We start from the raw sequence: 22,255 nt of genomic DNA, 5'->3' as shown, positions 1-22,255 counted from the left end.
AAGCAAAAAGATTCCATTAGCCATACTACTTAGAAGTTATCATCAGTGGAGGATACCTAGAGATGACTACCACAACATATTATATATGCCTGTGTATCATAGACTACATATAATTTTCAACATAGCCTGTCATTTCCAACAAATCCTTTAATCCTCTTCAAAAAGATGCAAGTTTAAAACCCCTAGAACCAGGGGGAATTATTTGTCTATTATAATCAGGATTTTGATGGTTGGAGTGGGCAGAAAAGAACATCGCTAACATAGTTCTTTTATAATGAGTCATAGTTCTCTTTGAGTGTATAGAGCAAGCTAATGGAGTATTCACTTCAATGCATTACCTTCTGCGTCTGTACTATAGATAAGGCATTGTGCATGTTTGTTTATGTGAGAAACATGAAGATAAATAAAAGTTCCTTCCCTCTAAGCCTTTACTATCTTGCAGGAAGTTAGGAAAAGTTTCACAAAAACAATACAAGACTGAATTAATTTACATAGCTTTCTTGGGCGTAATATTTATGCTTCAATATTCTGATTACTTAGACATCAATGTGGTAGGTTATGTTCTGCCATACTGAAAAAAAAATTCATCACCAACCAATTAAAACAGTGATAAGTTTCATACTCCTTAGAGATGGGTTTATGAATTTTTGATAATATTATCACCTATCTGACAGATATATTTTTCCTTTAGCAACTTGGGTAACATAACTCTTTTTGTTTTTTTCTCATTCTGTCTCCTTGATATAAACATGCTAGGAGAAGTAGAAAGAAAATAATATGAAAAAATAAATTTTCTCCTCTTAAATAATCTGGAAAAACATTGTGGAAGATTTGGGTTTATAAGAGGACTAGTTAGTGGGAATACTAGTTTTGCAATAGGGCTTTGGTGGAAGTGAAAAATACTCCACATAAGCAAAAGCTCCGAAGTTAGAAAATGAATCATATTGGCAAATAAGTCACATCATTATCCTGGATAAGGGGAAAATAGGAGGAAGTGAAAAATATCTAAATGACTTTGTCCATGGTAGAGACATTTAAGCAACGAAATACAGCATTGCTAGGTCAGGTAGCTGCCTCATAGGTACCAGAAGTACCTATTTAATACAATACCCTGCAGCACCATTGATATTTATGAACTCATTTGAGTAAAAGTAAGTAGATATTTCTTCTAAACTTGACTTTTTAATTTTTGTTTTGCTCTATGAAGCCACCTATGAACACATGAAAAAGAAATTATCTAGAATCATTTTCTAATTTTGCCTGCATGAAAAGAAGTACATTGGCAAGTAGTTTGGCTTCTCAATTTAAACTAGTGAGGAACACATACCGAATGAAATTTTAATTTTTAGTATCGGTCTTCTTTAAATAACCTAAGGAATTTGTTGTAATAAAAATGAGATGTGCTTATTTGATTTTTGGCTGACCATTCTCTGACAGGTACAAGGAGGGGGACTTGGCTTGATGCAGAAGCTAGAACCTAGGAAACAGAGAGGAGAGCTAAGATCAGCCCTTAAAAGGCCTCTTGGATGTTTCTATTACTTAAAGGTGTTCTTATCTTGAAAAAGTCTTTTCATACACAAAATTGGGAATTAGTTATGAGTCATAACAATATAACATGACAGAAAACTGCTGTATTAGTTCTTTCTTACGTTGCTATAAAGAAAGACTCAGGTCTGGGTAGTTTATGAAGAAAAGAGATTTAATTGACTCACAGTTCTGCATGATTTGGGGGGACTCAGGAAATTTACAGTCATGGTGGAAGGCACCTCTTCACAGGGGCCGCGGGAAAGAGAATGAGTGCAAGCAGGGGAAACACCAGATGCTTATAAAACCATCAGATCTGAGAACTCACTCACTATCACAAGAACAGCATAGGGGAAACTGCACCCATGATCTGATTACCTCTACCTGGTCCTGCCCTTGACATGTGGAGATTATGGGGATTACAATTCAGGGTGAGATTTGAGTGGGGATACAGAGCCAAACCATATAAACTGGGAAATCAGAGAACCTGGATTATGATCTCTAAGATAAGTTTCCTATGGAAATGTCAGCAATATTATGATCATTCTAGTTTTTTGTTTCTTCATGAATGTAAATACTATATGCATATTGCATATGACTTGTATGAGTCATTTCATTTATATTCCACATTAGTTCTTTAAGGTAAGTATTTTTCTCCCTATTTTAAGAATAAGAAAACTAAGGTTCAGGAAACTCGCTCAGCCAGTCAGTGGACAACCCAAGTTTCTACTTTAAATCTTTACTGAGTTGTCATTTAATACATCAAAAAAAAGTTTTTTGCATAGTAAGTTACAGAGAGATTTTAAAAAACATTTGTAACAATTAAATGCACCATATAGGAAATAAAAACAAATAAAAACAGAAGCATTCTGATAAAAATGAATAATTGGGAAGATCATTTTGGAGAATTCAAATAAAATTCCCACAGAAGTGTCAGGATTGTTTAACATCATTTAGTCTGTAACCATATTTGGTGGTCTGAATGGAATACATTAGGCAACACAAAATGACTGTACATGTATGTCTAAGTCAGATGCTTATTCAAATTAACATTGCCTTTCAATGCCAGGATGTCAGCATTGTAATGATACTAGTTATTTCTATAAAAGAGATGTCAAAATACTTTTGCTGTTTGTTACTTCTAAGTGAAAATAGAAAATAGAGGTAGCAATTGAAAATGAATCAATAGTATACATGATTATGAATCTAGCTAATCTCTTAATTCAAATAAGAATATTATCAGCCTGTCATTGCGAATGTGTCACTTACATTCACATTAATGTAGGAATTACATTAATGATTCTACATTCACATTTCCCTTAACAGTAGTAAGACAGTTCTGGCTTCATCCCATTATATCATTAAATGGACAGTTTATAACTGCATAGCTTTCTACCCGGCTTAGGAGAAATTAGTAATAATGAGAAAGAATAATAACTTAAATGCTTCTTGGGGATTCTAGAGGAAAAGTTGTGAGAATTAGCCAGTTCAACACACATTTTAGTGTCTAAATTTATACTTCTGGTCCAAGTTCAATGATCTATAATATTTATAAACCAGATAAAATTTCAGACTTCCTGAAGTGACCTATCCCAAAAAAAGCAGATAATTTAGTCAAGAATTTTTCTTCTGCTGCTTAAGAAATTTGTGGAGATTTTATGATTCCCTCCATTCAGCCTGTCATTTTCTGGTTAGATAATCATAAATAGTTAGTGATGGCTTGTTGATTAATTAACAGGAAAAATGAAAGCCATTAATGTTTTTTAAACCCAAGAGGATAAGATTTTTTCCAAGCTCAAAGTATTCTTCATATTGCATTCTTATTCTTGTTGTATCATCATCTAACCCCAAAGGCTCCAAAACCCAGCTGTATACAATGGTTCGGTAACTAAGGAAAACATTTTTGTATTTGAACATGATTTCCTATTCATCTCAGTCAACTGACAGTAATTACAGAAACACTGGAAATTTCTTTACCCTGGGGACATGAGTGTTGAGCACCTACCTCCTTGTAACTGATTTCCATCAGTTTCAAACGCTACTAGCATTCATCCCATACACATTTATTGATCACTCTGTGTTCTAGGTACTTTTAGGCTCATGGGATGCATCATGGTACAAAGACAGACAGAAAAAAAGCAAGGAGATTTGAAGTGAAGCCAAGTATTCCAAGCGTGTATGTATACTTGCAAAGAAAGAAAGGTTCTCTGCTCTCATTCAAGTGGCTGGGAGAAAGTTTAGATATATAATGCTAAATTATATGGTATACCAGAAGGTGTTAAGTCACATGGAACATAAAATTTTTTAGACAACTTTATTCTGTTTTGTTTGTTCAGCAGAAAATTACGTATTTTAAATGTAAGAACAGTTACTTTATTATTTTTTTTCTTGCTAAGATCACGGAGCAGTTCTAAGTGGCTACTAAGTACTCCAGCAATACAAGTTTCATTAAATAGAAACAAGAATATGAATTTTTAACAAGCAGAATACTCTATCAGAAAGTCAGATATTCCTTTTGGAATTTATACAAATGTGTTTTAACAATATGGCATCAATGTCTGGGCCAAATGTCTGGGTTCAATATGGCTTTGAAAAATGGAATAGAGGAAGCATCATACTTTTAGCAATTTCCTTAAGATTTGTCAATAGACACTGTTGTTAGAGAAGATATGGAATGTATATGATCACTTATGAATCATGAATAAAAACAAAATTTCCAATTTTATTTTGCATCCTGAGTTGCAGTGGTACAACTGAAAACTAGAAAAGCAATGTCTTTAAGGAGCTAAATTTATGGACAAGGATGGAACTTTTTTAGACAGTTGATTAGCGGAAGATAGACTTTATGAATGCACAGGTTTCCATGTTTCACACAACACCTAGATGAGCAGTTGCCTTCATCATTTGGTTTTTAAAACAGAGGCTAAGATATTTTTAAGTATTTTACATGTATTTCTATGTCAAAAGCAGATTCAAGGAAAACATATATTCTCCAACAAAAATAGGTGTAAAGGCAACAGAATATATGTCCAATTGGGAAGTGTGATACCAAACTGCAATTAATGCTGAGTGAGCCACTTTCTATTTCTGATTTCTCCACTTGGTACCCAGCACTACCTCTATAACTAGTATTACTTAAAACAGAAACAGTAATTTTAAGGCTACAAGGTGAAGGAACGTTCAAGTAAGTTTTTTGCCTACTCCAATTCTTACAGATACATGAAGAAATGCACAACTAATACAGATACTGTCCAAATAGATGAATCCTAAACTTTCAAAATTAGATCCACTTTAGTAGTGCACACCCAGATGTCATTTCTATATTCCCAAAAATCCTAGGATCTTAGCATCTAAAAAAGAATAATAAGCAAAAATATTTGTAATGCCTCAGCTAAAATTATAAATAAAATATGGAGCCTTTTCAATATGAGTGTCATCTCTTTATTTGAAATTCTAAGCACTTACTATCTATAGTACACCATGAAACTAAGTTAGAAAGATATATAATTATTTAAATACTATTTCATTTCTGTGAATTTTAATTCTTTCTTTTGGAACATTGAATTCTGGAACTGAAGTGGTTATTTTTTAAGTAAAATATACAAATATCAGATAAAATATTTACAATTCAGCTGACCATCAGTGAGTAGTTGATGCCACCTATACCCAGGAGCTAGAGTTCTCATAGGAAATGTAAAGAATAGATTTGGGATCAGAGATTTAGAGTTTAGATCAGAGATTTAGAGACTGGTTAAGCAACACCCCTTTCTAAATTAATTGTAAAACTTATCTGTGAAATAAATGTGGATAGAATTATTGTAAAAGTTAAATGAAATACCATATAATGACCTTTTGAAAATTGTAAAATGCTCAATGGAGATTATGCATAGTATCCACAGGTTTGGCATCCTGTAAATACTGTATTTTCTATCTGAGTTTTGTGGCAGATGTGAAACCCATGGAAACAAAAGGTCAACTTTATTTATTGAAAAAAAAAAAAAAACCTTCCTATAAGCAGACCCATATAGTTCAAACATGTTCTGTGAAGGGTCACCTGTACAACCCAGTGAATCCTAATGTAAATTCGGAACTTTAGTTAAGAGTAATGTGTTAACATTCATTCATAAATTGTAATAAATGCATCACATAATGGAAACTGTCAACAACAGAGGAATCTGGGTGGTGGGGTGGGAGTGAGAAGACAGGGGACATAGAACTCTGTAATTTCTGCTTAGTTTTTCTGTAAACCTAAAACATCTCTAAAAAAAATTAAGATACCTTTAAATGTTGCAGGCAAGAGTAGCTTAAGGAGATGTAAAAACTATAAATAAGTGTAATGTGTTATCCTGATGGGATCCTGGAACAGAAAAAGGAAATTAGGGAAAAACTGAAAAAAAAATAAAGTATGTACTTCAACTAATAATAATGTACCAATATTGGTTCGCTAATTGTGACAACTGTACCATACTAACATATAATGCAATAAGTATTCGGTATATGGGAACCGTACTATTTTTGAGATTTTTCTGTAATAAACAATTTATTGAAGAAAAAGATATACTGATTATATACTTTAAACCAGAAACAATACTAGAAACATAAAAAGGTATATGCCAGATCTCACACATTAAAGTTATTGAAGGCATATGTACAAATAAAAATATTTTATTAGAATTAGGTTAAATTTTAATTAAAAAGCAGTGTAGTACAAGATTCAAATAATCCATATGTAGAATGTGTATGTCATCAGAGCACCATGAAACTTTTTGGTTTGTAATATAAGCACATTATTTGTTAAGTATAAATACTCCATTTAATTTTGTGCCTAAGTCTCTTAATTTCATTTGTATTAAATTTTATATAAGTAACAAGTTGTTCATACTATCTGTTTTGATATTATTGAGATTTCGCTTTTCTCTTGTGGCTAGAGGTATGCATTGCCTGCAAATGTGAATAACAACTGATATTTCCAGGAATGTCACATTTTAGCAGCCGGGTTTTTCTGAATAAACAATGTGTGTTCCTATATCACATGCTGTGTCCACATACCCTTTATGTTATTAAAAAATAGTTCTTCAAAATATTTATTTGCCTTTGCTTTACTTTCAGTGGTAAAATATTTGAGAATAGTTTTTCTTGGCTCAGTTAATGTGGCATTTGTTCTCTTCACCCCATAACTCATTCGTCATGCAAAAGAGGAGTCTTGCTCCTGCAGTGGTATTGATCCACAAGGCCCATTTGGTTAGGAGTAAAGCCTCTTTAATTACTTTGGCTGACTTTCATTTTTTACAAAGTCTTAGGCACATTAGCTATCATGTTGTATTATTCTCATTTGTCTTAAATAAATGCACCATGGTCTCGAGAGATTGATCTACTGTCTATAGTCTTGAGAAACCAGGGCCTACACCAGTCTATACTCATTCTGCTTAGCTTAGAAATCCGAAAGAGCTATCTCTCATCTTCTCCCAGGGTTTGATAACCTCTTCTCTTTACTTCGCCAGAGGTGTTTTGACCTTTAATTAAAAGGAAAATTTGTTGTCTTCCTCTCAGAAGACAGCAAATAATGAACTCATTAAAATGAGGTTAGTGTTCAGGCCTTAGAGCAATAAGAGTTGAAGTCTCATTAGCAGCTAACAATGCAGAACACAGCACATAAATAAACCTAATATGCCACAGCGAAATGCCTCGGTGCATTAAATTTGAGCAGAATCAAATGTTTACCGTCAATGATGTCTGGGGCATAAAGTTTTAATGCACTTAATAAAGAAAAGCAAATTGCTTCCTATTAGCCATGAAATGTTACCACAGAAATTGCCCCAAAAAGTGTATTATGTAAATGTGTGATGTGTTAATTATTAACAAAGATATTGTAGAAATATATCTGTCTTGCTTGATACATGCAACAATTAGGAAGAATAAAGATCACTCAAAAATTTCTAAACGTAATTCTAGTGATTAATGTAAAATAATGTGGGATGTAAGATTTTTTTAAGAGACTTTATCTCACTGCTGGCCCAAGATAAGAGATATTTGCAATGTCAAACTAAAGAATCAGTTAATAAAACATCCTTGTAGTTTATAAAATATCTTTTGGTCAAGGGATTCCTTAAGAGCTTATTTAAAAGAGCTACTATACTTCATTTATACAAGTACAAAGAATGTTGTATCCATAAATTTGAATACTTTGTGACTTTTTATAATATTAAATGAGATATAGTTAGTAAAATAATAATTAGGAGTTTTATTTTAATAATTCAGTGAATGGAATAAAAGTGCTGGTAATAATAAGTTTTTTATTCTTCATTGTTTTAGATTCCTTATGTAAAATTAGAAATTTGTTTCAATTTGATATTTCCTCCACAATGAACCTGTATCTACTATGCTTCTTAAATTTTAAAAGAATTAGGATAGTTATTTTGCTTGATTACTCATTCTATCATCTTTTCTTCAAAATATTGGAACAAAATTGCTTCTATTCCCCACTTCTTGAGCTCTCACGAAAATGCAGACATAAAAAAAAAATGGAAGTGTCAAAAATGTCATAGATTAAGAACACCTGATTTATGCCGATGACGTCAACTCACTAAAGGCTAGACAGGGATTTTGAAGAGACACTTCTCTACTGAAGAATAAAGGTAGCTGGTACTTTGCAAACTGTGTTCATCTGATACATAAAGCCTGGGAACAAATCAGAAGTCATCATATGCTACATTCAATTCTTTCACAACCTGCATTTAATGTATCATTTGATATTAAGAGTTCTAGAAACTTTATCTTCAAACTACATCCCAAATCTGACCACTTTCTTCCTGCTTTACTACAAACCCCAGGACCCTCATTTCTCAATTGGCTAACCTGTTTTTCTCCTCTACATGTTTTCGTATTTCATTCTTCTCCAGCTCTGACCCAGGCAATTCTTCATACAGTGGCCAAATATTTAAGGTATAAATCATGAATATTATGTATCTGCTCAAAACTCTCCAATGGCTTCCCACAGGTTCAACTGCAATGTATTAGTAATTTCTTTGTTTATTGTTTGTGTCACTGAAATACAAACTCCTAACCAAAGGACCGTTTGTTTCATTCAAAACTGAATCTCCAGTCCCTACAACAGCTGGACTATATTAGCTGCTTAAATATTTCTTGAATAGGTAAGCATGGCAACATAGTTCACTTAAAGTTAAATTACACCAAAATGTCTTTATTAAAGAAATAATGTCAAAGGTAGATAATGTCAGTCACAGAACTCCAAAGGATACCATTCATACAGAAAATAATTATACTGTTTCTGTCTCTTGTTGGGAAATGAGAGCTGTACTGGAAAATGTTACCATTCATGCATTTTTGGTTTTGCTGTTCTCTTTCATGAGTGTCTCACTAGCTTCCCTTCATCTACAGAAAATCACTTGGTAGACTAGCAGGTGTTTATTAGATTATGTCACCTACTTTGTCATAAATGTGCATCATAATTAGACTTTAAATAGGGCTGAGTCAAGGAGGTGACAACAAGATATCACAGGAGTTTTTGTTTTTGAAACTCTTAAGTTTTTGTCAGAGGGAGAGACTTTCCACAAGAAAAAGATTTATCTGCCAAGTAAAGAAAAATCCATCTTAAAATATTTTGCTATACTGTGGATTTTAGTACATATGTTTTTCTTCTAGTTTCTATAACCAATTATGGTCCTATATGAATAATAATGGTTTTCATATTTATAACAAAATCTAAAATTAGTTATATTTATCCTACTGGCGGTGCACTGAGAAAATTCTACTACATTTGAGCTTAAAAAATAAATAAGACTTAATGCCTCAAATGTATATAAACTGACTCATAATTTGATATTCAGCCTTTGAAAGTGGTTTTGGGGGTACACATTTAAAGATGTATGTAGGCCGGGCACGGTGGCTCACACCTGTAATCCCAGCACTTGGGGAGGCCGAGGCGGGTGGATCACAAGGTCAGGAGATTGAGACCATCCTGGCTAACACAGTGAAACCGCATCTCTACTAAAAATACAAAAAAAATTTGCCAGGCGTGGTGGCGGGCGCCTGTAGTCCCAGCTACTTGGGAGGCTGAGGCAGGAGGATGGCATGAACCCGGGAGGTGGAGCTTGAAGTGAGCCGAGATTGCGCCACTGCACTCCAGCCTGGGCTACAGATCGAGACTCTGTCTCAAAAAAAAAAAAAAAAAAAAGATGTGTGTATCTGTGTGCTTACAAAATACTCAACCATGTATCATATGAAAATTTTCAAAAAGTTTATAAAATTGATCATGAAAATTTGAATTAATCCACATTTCATTAACAACTTAAAAGTTGTTTTCATTAACATAATAGTTGTTTTTCATAATTTCTCAGCAAGAATAAGATGCTTTAAGAAATATACTATAATATTTATCAAAATTATAATTAATTCGAAATATATTTTCAGAATTCCATAATATAAAGGAATTTATCTTTATTTGAAGCTCCTTAACAATAGCAAATCCTGGAATAATGGAAAAACACTCCTTTGTACAGATCACTTGCAGAGAGTTAATGCGATTATTTGACTGCATGCATATTCAGAATCACATTTCATATAAAATCACAGCTATTACATTTTTCATTTGCATTGCATAATAAGTAGGAAACTATATTCAATAGAGGAGATCATGACCCCAAAAGACACCTCACTTTCCCATGATCAGACATTCACTTAATGTTTTTTCCTAAATAAGCAAACCATAAACTTAGGCAAGTGGAGGTGGGTGTTTCTGGCTGATTATTTGAGGTAAAAGATAAGATACATTAAGTGCAAGATTTTTCCTATCAAAGGACTTCAGTATGTTAATGTGGGTTGAGACCTTCTCTAGTGGTGTATGATACAGAGTGTTTCCTAAACATTTTGAAGATACAATTATTTTTTCACAGACATTTAATTTTATAGACCGAAATTTATAGTAACCCATGGATCATAGTTTGGTTTACCACTTGTCTGTGGTAAAGATTTCTGTTTCACTACTTATCTCTTCTTACACAGTGAAATTTTCTATAATCACTTGAAGAAGAAGGTAGCTCAAACATCCACATTCTGCAGATCTTAAGCCATTTCTGACAGTGGTAACCAAATCTGTACCTGCTCTGGAGCTTCCACATGCAATGCAAAGTATCTCCATCAAGCTGGCCTTCCAACACAAAAGCCAGGATTTTGCAGAGGGATTCAAGTTACATTTTAAAATTGCAACAAATGCAAAGAGAACTTGGACCCAGTTCTCAGATCCTTTCTGAGAATTCTTGGGGATATTTTGTGTTATAAACTCCTTGTCTCCCACTCTGACCCAAAAAAGATTTTGACTTGATTATTTTGTTTATGTCGTATATGTATATGTATGTTATTCTTGGCTATTTGATTTCATATTATTCCTAAAGCCATTTTTAAGTCATTGAGGTTAAAATGACTAAAAGATTCATTCCGCTATTTTCAAAGAAATCCTAACTAGTTTGAGTTCTACGCCACTATTACTCTATGACATATTTAAATACTTTGGCTTTAGGAAATATGAGTTATTTTTGTTATTATCTTATAAGAAGCTTTTAAGGAAATAATTATGCCACACAAACAATGACCTCTGAAGTTAAAATATATATTTATCTTTTTACAAGACAAAAAAATTTTATAAGTTATAATGGAGACTTGAGAGCAAGAGCTTATAGGAATAGTATATTTATATATATATATATATATAAAATTGGATACCAGGCTTAGAGGAACTAAATTATAAACAAAAATGCCAGTGCCCTAACTGATACCATTTGAAGGGTCATAATGAGATCACATTTTATTCAAATATACTAACTTGATTCAAAATTTCAATCAATTCAGTAGAGCATGGGAAACAGAAACCAGAGGAAGAGAGTGCAGGACACAGACATAGTTTGAGATGATCTTTATGAACTGAAATAAGATACAATTGAAAGAGAGATTAGGACTTATAAGAACTGAACAGTATTTCACCATTCTTAAGGAAATTTTCTGATCTCAGGGAGAGAACCAGAATGCCAATCAGAAAACAGAAGCAGAAGCTCATCTTACACACTTTCAGAGTGGACTAAAATCAGTGGCTTATAGTTCTGTGGAAAGGAGATGACCAGGACACCCTCCAGTAACAACGTTTAGGGCACGAGACACATCCACTCACATCTACTAGGAAAGGAGTCAAAGACAAGTGGAGTGTTTTGCTGATGCAATGAAATAAAATTTACAACACAATGAACACACTGCAGTTTAATGATTTATATAACCTTCATTGTGTTCTTTGATAATCAGGCAGAAAATGCAAACTCTTCACATATGTGACATGATTTAATATTATTTTATAAGGTCAAACCAATTTTTAATTTTTTTCTTATCTTTGCCAGTATGTTTAATCAGTATCAACGTTTAAACTTCCAGTATTCAAAAAATACTCCTAATGCAGTGAAACCATTATCCTTACCGGTATATATACATTTTGTGTGCAGTTAGTTCCTGAAACTTACCCTCCAATCCTGTGTAACAAAGTTTTGAAATTAACGACGCTAAGTTCTTTCCTGACCCTAAGATCTGTTCTCACTGGCCCCATTGTTTGGAGCAGACTCCCCAGGTCCCATTTTAGGCATAACTGGTCTGTTATTTTCCATGCCTCAACAAAATGGCCTGCCACTTTTCCAGGGTGGACTTTATTGATCTCATTGTCTACCTTGTTGAAACGTAGATACTGATACTTTGTGTTTCTTTCAATAATAGCATGGTACTAAAATTAATTTTGCAACACTAGTAACAATTTGTAATTAAAAATTATTTGATTGATTTGTTATGTGTATCCTCTATGTGTCTAAAAAGAATGTAGGTTCCATCAAAAACCAGAAAACTTACCAGTTTTGTTTATCAGGTACTTTCTAACTCCATACCTAGCATAGTTTATGTAGCCTCTCTGTGCATTATTTTCTCCACTTGTAAGACAGGATTAATAAAAAGGTCACTGGAAGATTTAAATAAATAATTAGAGTGTTGATCATCACCTAACACATAGTAAAAGCTTGATAATATTAGATATTATTTTTGCCATTCTCCACTCTATCCTGAGTACCTAAAACATACAGTCCAATTAATATTGTTTGAATGAATGAATGAACAGTGGCAAAAGGAGGGAAGAGTGCCCAAAGAGAGTGAGCTTTTGGATTCCTGTCTTCCTGGAGACAGACCAAAAAAGAAAAATGGCAACGAAATACTTAACTGATGGATGAAAAGAGGAAAGGAAAAATTGCTCTGAAATGTCAAGGTGTTCTTTGGCTCACTAGGTTTTTTTTCAGATTGAGTGTGATTTCAGAAGTAGGATCCCTACAGTTCAAACTTTCTCCCCATAAATACCCTTGCACTTGTTCAGTATTGTCATCAGAGGCATTCACTCATTTTTAATTAATTAACTTATCCATTTCACAATCTGACCTAAACCATTTAACATGATATTACATAGAAAACTTGGTATAAGTTTTTTGTTAATGTATACATTATAGCAAATTCCTCCTTGAGTAGCAGTAACAATTTATCAGAAAAAAAAGAAAGAAATGAGATCAAGATGAGTAAGAAGAAAGGTAGAGCTATAAAATGCAAATTTCAAAAGCTTCATATTTTCATCCTGAGTCAGCCCTATTCATCTTCAATTGTAAATTTACAAATAGTATCGATGCAAAAGTTTATGGAATCCCAACTCCATTTTACTGAGGTAGGCACACAAACTTGCTATATTGGAATATGAGGTTACTAAGGTTAGACTGAGTTTTAAGGCAGGCATGGTCAATTTTGGCCTTCTTCTTGTGTTATCTGGGTGGACTATTTAATCTTTCCATAAAGCAATATTTTTTACCTGGAAAATATAAATATAAGTTATCTCTTCTGATTCCCATATCATAATCTACTTAGGATAAATAAGACACCTTTTTATTGAGCTATTAAGTATGATAAAAGACCATATAAAACAAACACTATCACTCTGAGGTAGCTGTTTTGAAATTTTGAAAATATAAGACTGTATTAGGCCTGGCGCCATTGCTCATGCCTGTAATCCCAGCACTTTGGGATGCCGATGCAGATGGATCACAAGGTCAGGAGTTCGAGATCAGCCTGGCCAATATGGTGAAAGCCCGTCTCTACTAAAAATACAAAAATTATCCTGGCATGGTGGTGGGTGCCTGTAGTTCCATCTACTCAGGAGGCTGAGGCAGGAGAATCAGTTGAACTTGGGAGGTGGAGGTTGCAGTAACCTGAGGTCATGCCACTGTACTCCAGCCTGGGTGACTCCATCAGCCAGAGTGAGACTCCATCTCAATAAATAAATAAATAAATAAATAGATAGATAAATAAATAAATTGTATTAGTTTGTTCACACTGCTATAAAGACATACCCAAGACTCAATAATGTAGGAAGAAAGAAGTTTAATTCACTCACAGTTCTACATGGCTGGGAAGACCTCATGAAACTTAAAATCATGGTGGAAAGCAAAGGGGAAGCAAGGCACATCTTACTTGGTAGGAGGAGGAAGAAGTAAAGAGTGCAAGGGGAAAGTGCCACACACTTTTAAACAACCAGGTCTTGTGAGAACTCTGTCACAAGACAGCACTTGGGGGATAGTGCAAAATCATTAGAAACCACCCTCATGATCCAATCTCCTTCAACCATGCCCCACATTCCACATGTGGGGATTACAATTTGACATGAGATTTGGGTGGGGACACAGAGCCCAACCATATCATTCTGCCCCTGGCCCCTCCCAAATCTCATATCCTTCTCACATTTCAAAATACAGTCATGCCTTTCCAATAGTCTCCCTCAGTCTTAACTCTTTCCAGCATTAACCCAAAAGTCTAAGTCTAAATTCTCATCTGAGACAAAGTAAGTTCCTTCTGCTTATGAGCCTGTAAAATCAAAAACAAGCTAGTTACTTCCAAGATACAATGCAGGTAAAGGCATTTGGTAAATCCTCCCATTCCAAATAGAAGAAATTGGCCAAAAAAAAGGGGCTACAGGCCCTGTGCAAGTCTGAAACCCAGCAGGGCAGTCATTAAATCTAAAAACTCCAAAATAATCTTCTTTGACTTCAGGTCTCACATCCAGGACACGCTGATTCAAGGGGTGGACTCCCAAGGCCCTGGGCAACTCTGCCCTGTGGCTTTGAAGGGTACAGCCCCCATGGCTGCTTTCACAGGCTGGCATTGAGAGTTTGCACTTTCCAGGCACACAGTGGAAGCTGGTCAGTGAATTTACCATCCTGTGGTCTGGCGGATGGTCTCCCTCTTCTCACAGCTCCACTAGGCAGTGCCCCAGTGGGGATTTGGAAAGGGTGTTCCAACCCCACATTTCCCCTCTGCACTGCCCTGGTAGAAATTCTCCATGAGGGCTCTGCTCCTGCAGCAGATTTTGCCTGAATATCCAGGAATTTCAATACATCCTCTGAAATCCAGGTGAAGGTTCCCAAATCTCAACTCTTACCTCCTTCCCACCTGCAGGCCCAACACCACATGGAAGCCACCAAGGCTTGGAGCTTGCACCCTCTGAAGCCACAACGTGAGCTGTACCTTGACCCATTTTAGCCATGGCTGGAGCTGGAGTGGCTGGGATGCAGGGCACCATATCCCTAGGCTGCACAGGGAAGCTGGGCCATGAATTTGGCCCAAGAAACCATTTTTCTCTCTCAGGCCTCTGGGCCTGTGATGGGAGGGGCTGCTGTGAAGGTCTCTGAAATGCTCTGGAGACACTTTCCCCATTGTCTTGGCGATTAACATTTGGCTCCTCTTGACTTATGCAAGTGTCTGCAGCTGGCTTGGGCTTGAATTCCTCCCCAGAAAATGGATTTTTCTTTTCTACCATATGGTCAGGCTGCAATTTTTTCAAACTTTTATGTTCTGCTTCACTTTTAAATATAAGTTCCCATTTCAGACCATCTCTTTCTTTATCAAATAAGTTAGGCTTTTAGGAAGGGCCAGGCCATATCTTCAACACTTTGCTTCTTAGAAATTTGTTCCTCCAGACGCCCTTGATCATCTCTTTCAAGTTCAAAGTTTCACTGATTTTTAGAGCAGGGACAAAATTCCTCCAGTCTCTTTGCTAAAATATAGCAAGAATGACCTTTGCTCTAGTTTCCCATAAGTTCCCCATCTCCATCTGAGACCACCTCAGCCTGGGCTTCATTGTCCATATCACTATCAGCATTTTGGTCACAACCATTCAACAAGTCTCTAGGAAGTTCCAACCTTTCCCACATCTTCCTGTCTTCTTCTGAACCCTTCAAACTGCTCCAACTTCTGCCCATTACCCAGTTCCAAAGTTGCTTCCACATTTTCAGGTGTCATTATAGCAGTGCCCCACTCCCAATACCAATTTTCTGTATTAGTTCATTCTTACACTGCTGTAAACACATACCTGAGACTGGATCATTTATAAAGAAAGTAAGTTTAATTGACTCACAGGAAGAGAGAGAGTGTGTTTGGGGGGAAGTGCCACACACTTTGAAACAACCAGATCTCGTGAGAACTCTGTCATGAGACAGCACTAGGGAGATGGTGCTAAACCTTTAGAAACCACCCTCAGGATCCAATCACCTCCCACCAAGCCCCACCTTCAACATGTGGGGATTACAATTTGATGTGAGATTTGGGTTGGGACACAGAGCCAAACCATATCAAAGACTATATCAAAATGTGAATATGCACATGACTTATTAGGTACATTTAGGGAAAGGGTTAGCCTGAGAGTAACAACCTAATATCCAAATGGTTTAAGAAATATGTGTAACACCTTGAAATTAATATAAATAGTATACTAACTCAGTATTATTAGGACACTAATGTTCTAATGGTGATGATCTCCAGGTTGAAGCTATAAAAATCATTGTTAAAAACAGATTTTTGTTTTCATTTTATAGTCTCCAATTCAGAATCTCCAGAGGATAAGCCTGGGAGTAGATATTTTACAAGCATGCTGGTGATTCATTTCATGTGGGCAACTTGAAAATAATTGCTCAACGTTTATTAGAACCAGCGGGAGTATATGATGAAGTGCACATTTGTAGGCATTATGACAGACAAAAATCAGTATTTCCTGAAGTGGGCCCCAGAATTGACAATTTTAGCAATTTTCTCTAGAAAATTGTACACATAATAAAGTTTGAATACCATTACTGCTTTATCAAACAGTATGTAGCTATATAGGGGCAAAGTTGGACTCTCATTCTTTTTCCTGCTTTCTTCCTTCCTTCCTTCCTTCCTTCCTTCCTTCCTTCCTTCCTTCCTTCCTTCCATCCTTTCTTCTTCTCTTTCTTTCGCTTTGTCAGATTGGCATGAACATGGCTCATTGTACTCTCAAACTCCTGGGCTAAAGTGATCCTCTCGCCCCCACCCTGGAAGTAGTTGAGACTACAGGTATATTACACACCCCACCATGCCAGGCTAATTTTTGTATTTTTTTGTAGAGAAGGGGTTGCACCATGTTGCCCAGGCCGGCTTTGACTCCTAAGCTCAAGCAGTCCTCCCAGCTCAGCTTCCCAAAGTGCTAGTAATATAGGCATGAGCCACCACACCCAGCCTAGACTTCCTTTCTGAAATACTAAGAAATTTATTAGGAGACTATTGAATTAATGGAAGTTATGTTTATTAAAATAATAAATTATTGATTTTTATAAATAAGTTACATATTTATTCTCTTTAATATACAATCAACTTAGTGAGTTCTTCATAAGCAGTAAAAGAAAAAATTTCAAAACCATTTATATTGTTTCTTATGTCATGCAGACTATTAAATAAATAATGTATATTGTCAAAGCTCTAAACACATTTTATTATTTTTATTTTATTTATTTCTTTATTTATTTTTTGAGGTGGAGTTTCACTCTTGTCGCCCAGGCTGGAGTGCCATCGCGCAATCTCAGCTCACTGCAACCTCCACCTCCCAGGTTTAAGTGATTCTCCTGACTCAGCCTCCCAAGCAGCTGGGATTACAGGCATGCACCACCACGCCCATCTAATTTTTGTATTATTAGTAGAGAAGGGGTTTCACCATGTTGGCCAGGCTGGTCTTGAACTTCTGACCTCAAATGATCCACCTGCCTCGGCCTCCCAAAGTGCTGGGATTACAGGCATGAGCCATCATGCCCAGCCACATTTTATTACACATGTTCAAAACTAAAGTTTCCGCACGAAATATTCAGGTAGAAAAAAGTGTATTTCCTGAGCTTTACTATTTTATTTGTATCCCAAATTGAGACACTTTATTTCTAGCTCATTAACAAGTTTTTCCAAAATAAGGGGTTTTAAAAATTAAAGGGTTTTAAAAGAATAAGTTAAATTTGTACTTAATTTATTCTTAAATTTATATCCGTATTATTTTTGCCCTAATATTTCTTCTGACATTTTACATTATTCCTATATTGGAATTCTTTCATCTTTCTACTTTTCTTCTGAATTTGTATGGTTTAGCACTTTTCTCTTTTAAATTTATTTCTGATTTTTTTTAGTTTGAATCATTTTGTGTATATTCATTGTTATTTTTTTCTCCCTTCCTTTGTAACTGAATGGCATGAAAACTTTTCTGAAGTTTGAAAACTAAAGAACATTTATTTGTACTAAACAAGGAAGCCTTGAAAACTTTTTAAGATTTGCTTTTTTTCATTCATTTGTTTTGTTTTTACTTATAGAATTTGTCATTTTTACTCCCTCATTAATCCAGACTACATGTTAGTAGGCCATGACTAGACAGCTCTTTTTTTTCAACAATGAAAAGGTCTGTTAAGTTCTTCACATAGCTAACTAGCCCCCCATCTGCCTTTGCCTCTCTGAACTTGCTTTAGAGGTCTATGACACAAGGCTATAAAACATCTGTGTTATAAAACATCCTGGTGAAATGCTAGATCCTATCTATATTATTCTGATATCATCTTGTGATATGGCCCATGAACTATGTTTATCATATTACCATTGGAAAAATGTTACTGACAAAAATTAAAAATTAAAAATAAATAAAACTAATCCAATTATTGCTGTGTATTAGTATGTACTTTTATCATACTTTGGATACATCAAACCTTACTCATTTTCATGTATCTCATGTTACTAAATGCAAAAAAAAACCAGTAACATGAGATACATGAAAATGAATAAGGTTTGATGGAGCTTCAGGTGCATAGACTAAAGGAAAACATGAGATATAGCACGGATGCAATAATGTCAAAAATGATGCAAGTTTTAAGAAAATAATTTAGGAATCTACTTTGGTGTACCAGAGGAGGCTTTATACAAAAAGTTGACATTTGGGCGGAGATATAAAGAATTGGTAGGATTTGGGAAATGGGATTGGGAGCTGGGAGGCTTTCTAGGCAAAGAGAATAAAGAGAGAAATAGCATTGGGAAATGTAGGAGGTGGGAGATAGTTAAGTTTAACCAGAGTACATGGTGATTTGCAGGAAATAGCAATTGGTGTTGGAGGCACCAAGGATACCTAACTGATGGAGAGAGAATGATAGACTCAGTTATCGGTAATAGTATTTATTGAGCTCATGCTACTTGCCAGACACTTAGCTAAACAATTTGCATGCCTTACCCAATGTAATTCTCCTAATAAGAGTATAAAATAAATATTCAAAAGTACTCCATTTCACAGATAAATAAATGCAGAATAATGAATGACTTCAAGAACTTAGAGGAAGAAAGATAAGTGTGTGAAATTGGAGTGGTGAGGGGAATAGCAGACGGGAGAAATTTTTTTTAAAAACCAAGATAAGGAGACTGAGAAATTGTGCATGGAATACAGCCAAAAAAAGCCAGAAAAGGGAACTCACTAAGGGAAATAATGCATAATGTTCTTATTTTAAGGCTGTATTCCAGAGCATTTACTAATATGTTCAACTAGTTCAATGCACTTTTTATCTCAACTGTTTTTAATATTTAGTTTAATCTCTATGAGAAATGTATTTTTAATATTTTGTAGAACTCAGTTAAGCTAGTGGTTCTATTTCTGCCTTTGTCTACTTAGTTGATAATATTTAATAATGTGGAACATGATAACACCCAGTCTAATTGTGGTCTTGGATAACCATTGACTATATATTTTATCAACATTTTAGTTACTTAGTCATTTTTTAAATCAAACTAATGTGCAGGAGACTCCTTTCATTGTAAAGGAATAAACAGTTAGGTTCACAAGTCTTTGAAACAAATGCTTAGCCACCATGACTAATGGAAAAAATTGTTTAACCTCTGACTCCTTAGTCTCCATAACAGATGGATAGGAGTAATCAAAAATCAGTCTTATTATTAATATCTCTTGTTTGAAATTAGCTTCTCATTTTAATCAGAACAAAGTATGTCCTCTTTAAAAATCCATTAAAAATAGAAAAAGCATTCTGAATCAATATGCAGACCAGTAAGCAAACTAAAAAGCCCAAGGATATAAGAGTTCTGAATTATGCTACAAATTTTGACATAGGAATAATGGCGGTGAAATGATTGGCAACAAATTTACATAACTAACTCTGTGTCATTATTAGCAATGTGTTATTATCCTGTCCACAAACCAGACTTTCACATAGTATAATTCCAAATCTAGAAACTAGGGAAATGTTTGTCACATTTAGAAAATTTCTGTTATGGAATTAGTAACAAAAAGGGGTATCTATTTTTACATGTTCTTCCCTTTTTCATAACTAGGTTTGCAAGCAATGTCCTATAAAATACACATTGCTCTGTAGTTTGTAAGGTAAAAACCCAAGCTTTCAATTTAATAATTATGCCTTTAAAAATGGTGAGGGAGGTGGCCCAGTTAAATAAAATATTAAATTGCAGTTCAAACAAAAGTTCTCCTCCTATTGCTTACCATGAAAACAGGACTTGTCTGCATTCAACAATTCTGAAAAATTTTCACCACATAAAGGAAGTATAATAATCCAAAGTTCAAGAACTGTCTCACACAGAAATGAAAAATGATTTCAGTGCTGTGGAGTTGGACAATTGCCTCTCAGCAATGCAAAATGTGCTTAGGACTTAACTGTTTAATATGGTGACCTTCAATAAAAATAATGACTATAATAATTATAATACCTGAAATACGAATACTACATAACAGTACCCATCAAAAACAAGAAAGCTCATATCATTTTGTTTTACTCATGCATACACATTTGCAAAAGAGGCATCCCAAAACTTCATATTTATTTTTCTAAAATCATGTTAATTTCTTATTTATTTCAGGCATTACTAGAGACTCAAAATTTACTGCGCACTCAGGTTGCAAATTTTACCTTCAACCTTGGATTTTCAGGGAAGTTTTACCACACAGGTAAGAAGGAGCTTTGTGTTCTCAGGCAGCTACATATAAATAGGAAATAAATTTTGAATTATTCATAAGTGGTAGAGATAGATTCTCCAGATTGATTATGGGAAAAACTTGGGCACATTATTTGAGTAGCCAAATCCAAAATCAATGAGCATATTTACCTTGGCAAATACTGTTTAAAATCAAGGGCAAAAGAGAAAGAGAATTGACTTTTTCAACTCATTTTTTTAAAAATAGAAAGCATAACCACTGTACTGAGTATGACAGTGCATCTTGTTTCTCAGCACAGTATGGGTAGAAGGCATAGTAATAGTGATAATGAGAATACAACTAATAATAACTGACAGAATTTTAAAATTATCAAATAGTTGATGAGATAGATACTTTGTACATATTATTTTCCTTTGGAAAACATCTGATGATAGAGAGAAACTTTATGGTCTCAATGAAATGTAATGGACTCTAAACCTGTTAGTTTACCTTCCCTTGCAGGATTTTTTCCCTAAAACAATATTACCACGAATTTGGCCTAACATAGACTAAAACCATCACAATTAGACTTGTATTTCTTTCCATCTCTATCCAGCCACCATTGTACTTATGTTCAGTCTCACCCTCTAAATAAATTCTTCAAATGTGATTGTTATTCATGTGCTGTGTTCTGATATTCCTTACTTCTTTACTTACCCTCACCTCCAAAATGCTGACTTTTTATTTTCTGAATATTAGCATTGAAATATCTGGTACCATGTTAGAGAAAGCTATGCTAATAAAATTGATTGTCTTTGACAAAAAGAGTACTAAACTATGTGTTGGGCCTGTGTTGGGGGAATACCTATAATCTGCTTCTATTTGTGCATCCATGCTGTGAACTGATTGCTTTGTTTAGAAGTTTGCACTGTTGTTGTTTCACAGCACCTTAGTGAAAACATTTCACAGTATTTATTCTGTATCCATGTATGCAATTTATTAACTTATTAAAATATTCTATTCAAAGGTAGTCTTCAGTTTTCATAAATACCTTGTTTACTAAATGAGGCTTTTTAATGTAAAAGCTCAATATGGTTTGTTAGAATATTGAAATAACAATGTCTTATTGGTTTTTCCTTGATGCTTTTTTTTCTCCTGCTTTGAAACATGTAAACCTGCTTAAAGTAATAGAAGGAAAATTAGTATGTATACGAGTTGATAAATCAAATGATTTCATATTTTAAAAGGATGTTTTGCAGAAAGAGATTTGGGTCAGCATATCTGCACAGGCAAAGCAATTTCAGCTTGCAATTTTGAAAATAGACATGGTTTTGTAAATCTTTTCAAAAGCTCCCTCAAGAAATGATTTCAGACCAAAGAAGCTCTGACTATGAAGTTATAAAGCAGATAGCTTTAAAG

At 34.6% G+C, this 22,255-nt stretch overlaps 1 protein-coding gene across 1 annotated transcript in view; it reads left to right on the top strand.

Annotated features, from left to right (window-relative positions):
* Positions 1–22,255, top strand: part of LOC101137932 (N-deacetylase and N-sulfotransferase 4) — a 249,438-nt gene that overhangs the window by 79,972 nt on the left and 147,211 nt on the right. The window contains exon 2 of the mRNA XM_004040311.5: positions 20,782–20,869. Within this exon, the coding sequence (XP_004040359.3) occupies positions 20,782–20,869 (88 nt within the window). The remainder of the gene's footprint in view (positions 1–20,781; positions 20,870–22,255) is intronic.

Source organism: Gorilla gorilla, chromosome 3, assembly GCF_029281585.2.
Source record: "Gorilla gorilla gorilla isolate KB3781 chromosome 3, NHGRI_mGorGor1-v2.1_pri, whole genome shotgun sequence".
In the NCBI taxonomy this organism is placed as follows: Eukaryota; Metazoa; Chordata; class Mammalia; order Primates; family Hominidae; genus Gorilla; species Gorilla gorilla.
The sequence above is the reverse complement of the archived record's forward strand: the minus strand, read 5'-3'. Positions and strand labels throughout refer to the sequence as shown.